At 45.7% G+C, this 10,808-nt stretch overlaps 2 protein-coding genes across 2 annotated transcripts; one reads left to right on the top strand and one right to left on the bottom strand.

Moving 5' to 3' along the window:
- Positions 1-164: 164 nt before the first annotated feature.
- LOC100832594 (obtusifoliol 14-alpha demethylase) lies at positions 165-3,028 on the bottom strand. Its single transcript, XM_003577806.4, has 3 exons — positions 2,868-3,028; positions 2,287-2,774; positions 165-1,378 (listed from the first exon to the last, which is right to left on the bottom strand). The coding sequence occupies exons 2-3, from the start codon at positions 2,755-2,757 to the stop codon at positions 377-379; spliced, it is 1,473 nt and encodes a 490-aa protein (XP_003577854.1). The 5' UTR covers positions 2,758-2,774; positions 2,868-3,028; the 3' UTR covers positions 165-376.
- A 1,746-nt stretch (positions 3,029-4,774) lies between these two features.
- LOC100832283 lies at positions 4,775-8,194 on the top strand. The gene is made up of 6 exons (XM_003577805.4): positions 4,775-4,944; positions 5,541-5,717; positions 5,855-5,980; positions 6,173-6,367; positions 6,808-6,975; positions 7,454-8,194. The coding sequence occupies exons 1-6, from the start codon at positions 4,870-4,872 to the stop codon at positions 7,829-7,831; spliced, it is 1,119 nt and encodes a 372-aa protein (XP_003577853.2). The 5' UTR covers positions 4,775-4,869; the 3' UTR covers positions 7,832-8,194.
- The last annotated feature ends 2,614 nt before the right edge of the window (positions 8,195-10,808 follow it).

The following is a 10,808-nucleotide window of genomic DNA, read 5'->3' as shown; positions in this document are numbered from 1 at the left end:
TCCAGTGCAGACGGTAACAACACCTTTTCGTTGCTTTTTTTCTCTCTTGTGGTACGAATTTATGCAATAAAACATCAAACGAGACATGAAAAAGAATTAGATTAATTGTTTGTGAATCCCGCAAATAAGGTGCAATATTTGCTATGGTAAGTTCAAGCAAGATAAGATAGCAAGTGGCAAATCCTGAACCACAGATTCCCAGATTCACATAAAAAACAGTGGTGTAATAACATATCTGAATGAACATCTAAACCACAGGAAGCAAATTGCAGAATCCTGAACAATGGTGAAGATACCCTACAAGATGGCGTGACAGACAACAGAACTTAAAGGGGAACAGAACAAGTACAGGAAGCAAATATCCTAAAGACACTGGCTAGTTTTCGACTATGAGCTTCCGCCGCTTGTAGTTCACCATCACCTCGCCCTTGATGCCAACAACCATCGCATTCCAGTCATTCTCGGGGAAAGGCGAGACCAGCTCGAACTCGAAGTTCCTCAGCAGGAGCGTCCATATTGCCTTGATCTGCAGGTACGCGAATGGCTCGCCGAGGCACCCGTGCCTGCCGCCTCCAAAGGAGATGTATGAGAAGGCGCCCGCAGCCTTGTCCTCCTCCCTCCCAGGTGAAAACCGGTCAGGATCATACGAGTCTGGGTTCTTGTAGATGTGAGGGAGCCTGTTGGCGAAAGATGGAGATGTCGCGACGATGTGGCCCTTGGGGATATCAAACTCTTTGCCTTCTCTCGTGGTCACGCTGAAGTCGCAGTGCGACTGGCGGAGCAGCATGATTAGCGGTGGGTGGAGCCGGAGCGCCTCCTTGATGCACCGGTATAGGACATCCATCTCTGCCAAGATGTCATGGTCAATCTTGTCACCATGTCGCTTCATCACCTCCTTCTGCTCCTCTACAGCCTCAGCGAAGTAGCGTTGGAACTGGAGGAGGTAGGCTCCGGTCCAGGTCGAGGTGATTGAGCTAGTGTGCTGCCCAGCAAACAGCGCCGCGATGAGCAGCCCAGTCACCTCGCTTTCTGTGGTGGGACGTCCGTTCTTGTACTTGGAATCAATGAAGCACTGCAGCATGTCTTCGTCGGACTGCCCAGAGGCCTTGCGGGACTTGATGATGGTGGAGAAGATCTCCGCCAGACGTGCCCGTGCCTGGTCACGCCGGCGGTGAGCAGGGATCGGGAGGTAGGGGAAGATGACACTGATTGGCTGCATCCCATTGTCAAGATCATGGAAGAGAGCAGAAACATCGTCAAATAGCTTTTCTCGCACTTCCCTTCCCAACAAGCATCGGCTAGCAGTCAGTATGATGAGGTGCTCCAGCTCATACTTCAAATCCACAGTGCCGCTTTCTCCCCACTTCGAGAAGTACTCCTGCAGGTAGGATTTGCAGATGATATTAATGACCCAAAAGAAATGACCAAAACAATAACCAATTAATCATCTAGTTCATAAGAAGCTTCTTCATAAAATGTCCACATATGAACCCTGTTCTGTTTCAGCAACAAGTTCATAGGGAGTCCTTGAGTTAATGTCTGACTGAAGCTTTTGAAAAGGGTACCACTGACCTGGAGTTCATACTTAAATACAACCTTGCACTTTGCAGGACACAATACAAGGTTGTTGGTTGTGACAAGATGCCAAAACTGGACCAAACATAGCATGCCACATTGATAATCTCCGACTATAAATGCTGTTCATAAAGAGAGAAATGGTTGCTGCCACATGATTCTATTAGCGGCATAAAAAAAGGAACATTCACCCAAAGAAAAAATGGACTCCATTTATCCAGATCCAAACCTATCAAACATGCCCATGCAAGATGCAACACACTTATAAATTCTACCAGTGACTGAGCAGACCAACCCCCCCTCTCTCGGATCTCAACTTTGATTAACACTAAGCACAGCGAACATCCTAGGACCTCCCTTCGCTAGCGTATTCAGATGTTTAAAAATCCACGCGTACCAAGAACAGGTTTGATAATCATAGATGAATAGAAACCCACTGGTGATAATGCGAATTACTACCATAGGCTGCGTGTTCCCCTCATCTGACACATTTACTCGTATCGGGTGACAACACGCATCTCAATCGACACCATTCATACTCATACCCCTGGTGGTGATGGATGCGTGATCAAACAACAAGCATCTCAGCTGACAAATTACCAGAATACCAGCACAGGCAGGCAGCAACCCACAGCACCATCCATTCAAGCACAAAAAAAAGAGGACCGTAGAGACAAGGGGGCCTCTGCTTCGTCGTGACCGACTACTGACCTGGGCTTCCATGACCATGTGGTCGACGTAGCTGCGGAGCTTGTTGGCCCGGAGCGCCTCGGTGAAGAACCTGAACTGCTCCTGCCGCACCTGGTAGTCCACGTCGAACACGACGCCGGGGCCGAACGTGGGCACGTTGAAGCGGTACACCTCCTGCTGGCTCATCTCGGCCTCGTTGCCCTTGAAGAAGTGCGCGGAGACGTCGGGACCGATGAGGAAGGTGATGCGGCGGGTGAGGATGGGCACCGTGAAGACCGGCCCCAGGGCAGCGTACTGGGACCGGATCAGCGGGATCGGGCCGGCGAGGAATTTTAGGAGCCCGCCCACCACCGGCCACGCCCGGATCGTCGGCGGCAGCCGTTTGCCGCTGGACCCGGGACCGGAGAGGATCTTGAGGAAGGCGGCCGTGGCGAGGAGGAGGGCCACGCCGGCGAAGAGAAGGCTGCGGGGCTCCGCGGCGAGGAGATCCATGGCGGACGAGCGGGGCCCTGCAAGGGTTCGGGGGGAAAAGATTCGGATTTTTCGGTTGCCTCGGTTGTATCGGAGAGGGATGGAATCCAATGGGGGATTGCTGCACGTACCTTTGGAGAAGAATCGGCAGGGGAACGATCTGGATCTGTGTGGAAGAGCGTGGAGCTGGTGGTTATATAAAGGGGCGGAGAGATTCCTCCGGCGAGCGGGGGTGGGGTTTACCGGGGGCGGAAACAGGGGAGAGTGAGTGAGTGGAGGAGGAAGAGGACGGGATGCGCTGGGTCCCACTTGTCAGTATGACTGTAGTGGAGTGTAGTGCGTGTCTCTGTCTGTCTGGATGGATGGGTGTCCAGCTGTCCGTGTGAGTCAGCAGCGGGGGGCGCACGTGGACCTGCCGACGTGGACAGAGGGAGATCGTGATGTGTTTGCAGCAGCGATTTTTCCTCAAAATAGAAAGAAAGAAGGGAAACTGGAGTTTTAAGGATGATCGGAAGTTGGGAACCGCCACAAACCGAACATCTCCTATCTAGGATGAAGCACCGAGTTCCGCCGCAAATCGAACGCCTCCTCACCGCTAAGGACGGAGCACCGAGTCCCGCCTCCTTCCACTTTGGCGAGCACGCCATCGAACTCCGTCGTGCCGACACGAGGATGTTATCCATCAAAGTCACCAACCGCCGCCGCCGCTAGACCGAAAGTAAAAGGAGCGGGAGGAAAAAATCTTACTGTTTCCGAGAAAAGACCAACCATATATGCAAAAAAAACAGGTCAAACTATGTGTAACATCTCATAATCCGTAACGCTTCCGTGATCAAGGGAGAGGTTTGTAAAGTTTTCGCAAGGTTTTTAGCTTGGTCGCAGGGGACGTGCATCTTTTCAAAAAAGTTTGACTTCTGTGGAAAGAAGTTTAATCATACGGGAATTTCGCCACACACCATATGTGTACCATGTCCTTTTTCCGTTTGTTACGATAATCTCGGCTTGAATTTTCAATGATACGGGAATTGCAGTCCTCACTAACTCTCAAGCGGCACGCATTAGTTGCTAAAACTAAATAATCCAACTGCTCAGGTGGCCAAGGTCACATGACTCTCGTTTTGTTTATCATTCTCCTAAACTGGATCACATGCATGCTGCATGACTCGATTTTGGTTCCTATAAAAAATTTAATAAAAGAAATCCAAATTTCACTCAATGGAAAAAAAAAACAAATAGTGGTCACGACATGAATGGCCATGCAACACAGAAATCCGGACTGCATGTGTATAAGTAATGTCATGCCCCCCTGGCCGGCCGCTCCAATGAGATTAACCGAGAATTAAGAAGACACAACTTGCAGGTAAACTACAAACGCAGCGGCTGATGAGAAGCTGTAGAATAATCAAGCACACGATTGAATACCGCAGGTGCCAACAGTATCGGCCATAAAACAGATCACAGGCATCGATACCGGTCTGATCCAATATGATATGATTGCTTCAAGCATATGTAGCTACCGTTTCAAAATAAGTGACATGCATTCGGAGGAAGTATTATAAATATTAGTATGTTTTTCCATAAATTTGATCGATTCATCGCAAAGCTATAAACCAATACAGAGTTAGTTCTGTAACTTGTCTTTTTCATACAGATTTATTAAGAACTACCCACTACTATGTTACTAAATACTTGTCTTAATTTTAGTGCAAATTTTGAGCGGCTTGTTCTTGGGCCCAATAATGTATGGTATCGTGTACCCAGTGCCCACCAACAAGTTTTGTTTTTGGTGGCCCATAGACGATGCAGATCGGACCGCGGGCCCCCGCCGAGAACCGTCGGCCCATGCTGGGCTTGGAGAGGCCTGGCCCACGAGCATCGTTTTTTTTCTTTCTGGGTAAGCTTTTCGCGTTTCAGTGCGCAGCACACCTTCATATTACTAGGTTTTGCTCAGAACAAAAACAAAATGCGGAAGGGGGGTTGTTTCTGCAAAGACCACCGGTGGGCCCATCTGTTAGAAGCTTGACAGGTTGGTCCAGCTTTGGCCTCTCTCTCTCTTTCCCAAAGCAGAGCAAGCAAGCAAAAGCAAGGGATCGCCGAAGCTGGCAGCAGCAGTTGCTCCCACCCACCTAGCCCATGATGGCCTACCGCCGGAAGCAGCAGGGGGCCATCGCCGCCGCTGACGATCGCCGGAGCACTCCCCAACCCCAGGCAGGCGCCCTCTTCCTCTCCCTCTCTCTCCGTTTCAATCTCTCTGGCTACCAGTTTACTTTGCCACGCTTGCGGTCGAGATGTGCTGCCGGATCACGTCGCGTCCAACCCGCTGATCCGGTCGTTCCCCTCTCGTTGGATCTTCGCCAAGGATTGCCGTGGTGCTGTATGATGTCGTAGTAATAGTCAATTTAAGCATGGATTTGGTTGATGCGGGTCTCGTCTCCCCTCCGATCTTCCCTGCCAATTTGGGTCGGGGAGGCAGCTCGGCTCGGCTCGGCTCTTGGAGCTAGTAAAACTGAAATCCTAGCTAAAATACGTCGCCTCCTGAAACCCATCACCAGCTGATTCCGTCTCCGAGAGAATATGCACATGTCATGATCTGATGCATGTCTTCCTGTTCGTTTGTTTGTTTGTTTGTTTGTTTGTTTCTGGTGCTCTCTTATGATGGGAAATCATAGCCTGTCTCTGTCTGTGTCACATATATAGGATTTGCAAAGATTATTGTTGCAGAGAAAATAAATGGTCTTCTATTCCTATTGGTAGCTGCTCTGTTGTTGTTATTTTTGTCTCACTGTGGCGAGATAAATGAGCAGGCTCCGGCTTACAACTACACGTCGATGGACAGCATGCGAGAGCCCAAGCTTGGGTTGTGGGGAGCCCTGGCGAGGAAGGCCAAGGGGATGCTCGACGAGGATGGCGTCGCTCATAAGTTCGAAGACTACGGGAAAGGCCAAACACCTCGCAAGTCCGACTCTTTTGGTGGAGCACAGGTGAGGTGGAAAATGTATATACGGAGCTCGATATGATTGCTACATAAGGGGAAGAGAATGGTTTACAGTCAGTACACTCCTTGTCCATGGCTTGTCCTTTAGGTGATTTATTTACACTTGTCGCTTCTCTATTTCAGGCTCCGCAGTCTCGCTGGTCATTCGAGGACTATGAAAAGACAGAAAGGAGTGAACCACGGAAGAGGTCTGAGGCACTTGCTGCTTCTGTCAACCAGCTTGGTGGAAGAATAAAAAATGCCTTGGAAGTAATGTTCTTCAGCATCATGCAACTCTATTTACTTCACAACACTACTCTTATTAGCAATAGCTTCATTGTGCCCCTTTTTGTATTGTCTCTGCCGCTCTCGGTACATGACAGAGTTTCTATGTCTGAACTTGACTATCCGATTTGGGCTTCTCCACTGATAAAAACTAGTTTTAATCTCTTTGTTTAACAGGAAGGCCTCACTATTGTCGACAACAAGACATCGAACATCATCGAGGAAACAAAGAAGATACAAATTAGAAGGAAGCCTACTGGTTCCGGTGTTTATATGCAGAACCCTGCTGCAAATACATTTTCCCCTCCTAGTTTCTCACAGAATAAAGCCGAAGCTTCAACCCAGGAGACACAATTAAAAGCTTCTCGCGACGTAAGGTGCCATACGATTATAGGCTCAATTAGGAATAGGCTTTATGAGGTCCTTTATGGAAAAGCTACTAGACCTTTGAAATGTCAAAGGCTTGCTTAAAGATGCTTATATTCCCGTCTAAAATCTAGAGATCCAGAATTACATTTTTCTAGTTTCATTTATTATTTTAAGCCAGCAACAGCATGACGACACTAACTCTCTAAAGAAAATAAATAGAACATATGTAAATTTGTGTTTTATGCTGAAATATATTGCAGTAAATTAGTAACTACTGACCTTAACTTCATTAAGTTCTTGGTATAGCTGTCAATATGGTTGCAAATAAGCCATTTCATGATCTTCACTATCCATTTAGACATCACTAATTTATATAGATGGATATTGTCATTTGTAACTTATGTGTGTGCAATGCATTCTCTTACCCATACAAATTGTTTCAGGTTGCTAATGCTATGGCTGCTAAAGCAAAACTTGTACTTCGTGAACTAAAGACCGTTAAAGCAGACCTAGCTTTTGCTAAGCAGCGTTGTGCTCAGCTAGAGGAAGAGAACAAGATGTTGCGTGAAACTAAGCAGAAAGGGGTCAAAACTGAAGAGGATGATGACCTGGTAATGTTTTCTTAGCCCAACTGAAACTTATAATTGCGTTGGTTGAACTTAAGACAATGTTTACTCATCCATTGCACAGTTCTTAGTTTATCCACAGTTCTACACACTGTCACAGTGACACACTGCAATTGTAAATAGCACAGATAGGTGGAGGCATGGAGCTAACCTATTGTTTTGTACTGTTTTCTTTTTTTCTGCAAGTGTGTGAATTGACAGTAGTACATTTTATTGTGGTTGGTTCACCTAAAAGTATGTGGTATTTATCCTTAACTTAAGAAATAAACAATGAATGGTTGGTACTTTTGGCTGACTATTAGCTAAATAATTCACTGTCAAGCTGTCTGTTCATTTGAGGAAATCAACCAGTGTCAATTTCAGTTGTTGCTATAGCACAAGTTGATTTCTTATGTTGTTCTTTTCAATTGATGAATATAGCCTACCCGCCCAAAAATATGCTGAAATATCCCTCCTTGAACAGATCCGAATGCAGCTGGAGACATTGCTGGCCGAGAAATCAAGGCTGGCACAGGAGAACTCCATGTACGCCCGCGAAAATCGCTTCCTACGCGAAATAGTGGACTTTCACCAATACACGGCTCACGATGTTGTCTCCTTTGGCGACGACGACACAAAAGACAGGAAACCAGAAGAAGATAGCAACCACTCCTACAGCGAAAACATGTTTCCTGTTGTTGAAGCTTATTTAGCTCAGGAAGAAGTATCACCTGTGCCCTCCAGGTCGGAATCTCCAATTCTCAGACCAATGTCCCCAGGTTCCTGCAATTCTGTAGGCAATGCTCCCAATTCGCTGGGAAACGCCTTGAAGCCAAATGAGTCGGTACCTGACAAAGATTGATGCATGCCGGCAAGTACTCTGTTGTGTTGGGACTGCAGCTGATTTGGTTGTGACATGTGAGCAGAAATTTTGTCCATTCTTTGTTATCGGCATTGCTTTGTAATTTTAGTTTAGTAGGTTTCTTCTTTTGTGTTCTACAATGGTTCGGGATTTGCATGTAGTGTTGGTTGTTGGTTAGTGTTCATATATAGGAAAAGTTTGTACAACACGGTTCTGTTTCTGTGCATTTAGGGCTGGTGAAAATGAAATTTGTTGGTGTGAATAGGGGAAATGAACATCACTTTGAAGAGTGAGTATATTGATATTTGTACATGAAGTTAATGGAACAGGGTTTGTGTTTTGGTTCTTGGCATTGTCCATATATATTGATTGCCTTCAAATAGGTTTGTGTTTTCAACCTAGCTAAATACTAAACCTCCCAAAGAGAAACACTGGGCAGATGAGATTGCATCCCTAAGACATACTCCAGTTTCCATCATCGTTTAGACGGATCACAAAAACAAGTGGTCAATTTAGAGATAAAAAAGACGAAATCATTTTTCCACCACCAATTTTTTTCCATATTGATTAAATCTTTAGCGTCTGAGAGCATGTATGATGGTGCTTAGCAAAACAAACCAAGATTTTCCTCGTAGGATAAAGCATTTGGTTAGCACCAATGGTTAAAAGATGCTTATGCATTTCAGTGGTACCAATATATGATAGATCATCATCAATACACATACTAGTTAAAAAGGGAGCCTGCAAAGCAGATGAAATTTCCACTCCTCTTTCTTCATGCAATCACTCAAAAGCACTTCTCCAATGTACATGTCTTGCCTAATAACATGACCACCAAATAAGGGGACTTTTGCTCATAACAAAAGTAATAGAAGCAGCAGGAGGAAACTCTACAGGGGTGCACTAGCACATGTACTGATATAGTACGATACCAAGGATAAAAAAACAAATCTTGTTCATTAAATAATTGTACCAATCTCAGTAAACACTCTGATGCCCATTTTTCCTATTCACAGTAGTGGAGTTTCTCCTGTGTTCCAGCCTCGATATGTCTGCTAGTAACTTCTCCAGTTTCTAGCAAAAAAAAAAAGAGAAGTTCTCCAGTTGGGTGCCAGTCTGTTTAAAGGAGAGCTAAATTCTCTGTCTGGAAATAAGTGACTCGGATTTTTTAGATTCATATGTATCTAGACGTGTTTTAGTGTGTAGATACATACTGGGCGGCGTTTCTTGGTGTCGACTTGTTTTAGAACAAGATTTGAAAGAACCGTAGTTACTCCTATTTGGGAGGCAATCCAAGAAAGGAAATTCGAACCAGCTGGACACTAAATTTCAAAAAGAGGAAACACTAGGTAGCTTGCATCCTGGTGGATGCACATTGATGATTGGCAAGTGCAATTACATCGCTATCAAACCTTGAGCTACAAATCTGGACCAGTGTATATGTCTAGGAACTGCATGCAGATAGCATGCACACACGGGCAAATTCAAAAAAAAATTCAAAATTTCTGTAAGTTCCCGCGTTCCAGAATCTGTAGAATTGGAGCACTTCTGACAATTGCATTTGACTGGGGAAAGGATCCATGTGCTCAAGTTGAAATGAGAAATAATAAACATGTGATGGTAGATATTTTCTGTGTGATTGATTGAAACTTAGTCTGTTGAACTTTTGTGTTTATTTGATTTTTTAAAGGGTTTTTTGTGAAGTTAAAGGGGGTTTATTTTAATTAAGTTTTGCAATTATTTATAAGCTATGTGCATGGCATGTAGTGACAGGAATGTATGCTCTTTCATTATTAGAAAAAGGTTCAGGACCTGTTATGCCACATAGGACCAGCTCTGGCCTTATTGAACCATCATTATCATTAGCATTTTTAATTAGGATTAGTTTGTTGCAATGATTAGGTTTTAATAGTCGCATTGATCCTAATGGGCGACCATATTTACTGACAAATGTCTCGTCTAGGTGACACATGATGGAGCATTTTATCAAAGGGGAAACGATTAAAGATGAGCATTTTACTGAATCTTCTGACAGAATTCTCAGTGGTACATGATGGAGTATATTAACAGCGAGATTATAAAATTAACACTCGGTTGCACCGGACACCTGGCCTGGAATAATTTTCTTTGATATCTTTCGTTTATATATAAGTGAGAATTGTATGGGATTTATAAGAGGACTAGTACAGTGCCCGTGCGTTGCCACGGCCTCTTAAACATGTGCATGCGAAAATTCATGTTTATACAAAACATAACAATATAATTGGACATTCAATCAAAATGATCTCGGAACCGATGCTAGCAGCCGCGGCCATGGACATGGCACCCAGTCCACGCCGCCCACTGATCGTGACTGGCATCAGAGCACGCGGTGGCACAGTGCACGAGGAACCGTGCGGCAGTGGATAGCGCCGATCAGCCCTGGACCCATTTGCTCGTCTCTTGCACGTCTAATCCAGCACCGACGCGTATCGAGAGCGGTCACCAGGGAGGTGCTGCGCGGTTAGTTGAGTCGGCGGTGGCGGCCCGGGAAGGCAGCGCCGTGGGAATAGGAAAAAGAAGGTTCGATGGAGTGTAAAGAGACACGGAAAATGAGAACATGCACGGAAATTGATGCATGGCGGACGACGACGAAGGAAACCTTCTTGCTTTTATTATTAGAGATAGATACATGGACATTTTTGTTATATCGTATATGGTATAGGTCTGTCCCTGAACACCGGTAAGAATCGGTCTTTTCTACAAAAGTACAAAACATTGATAAGAATATAAAGATGGACTTGGTAAAGAATGTTTAAATTAGTCAGTGGAGAACGATGGTGGCCAGGCGGCAAGCGGTGGCGGTCTGGCGGCGAGCGGTGGCGGCGCACCTTCTAGCGTCGCTCCCGTTGCTGCTTCTTTTCCGGCTGCTTCGGCCGGCATGATTGGGCAGCCTGCGGCCCATGGTGCTCCGCTTGGAGGTGCTGGTACTGTAGCG

The sequence above is a fragment of the Brachypodium distachyon genome, chromosome 4 (genome assembly GCF_000005505.3).
Source record: "Brachypodium distachyon strain Bd21 chromosome 4, Brachypodium_distachyon_v3.0, whole genome shotgun sequence".
NCBI lineage: Eukaryota > Viridiplantae > Streptophyta > Magnoliopsida > Poales > Poaceae > Brachypodium > Brachypodium distachyon.
This window is presented reverse-complemented; position numbering and strand designations above follow the sequence as displayed.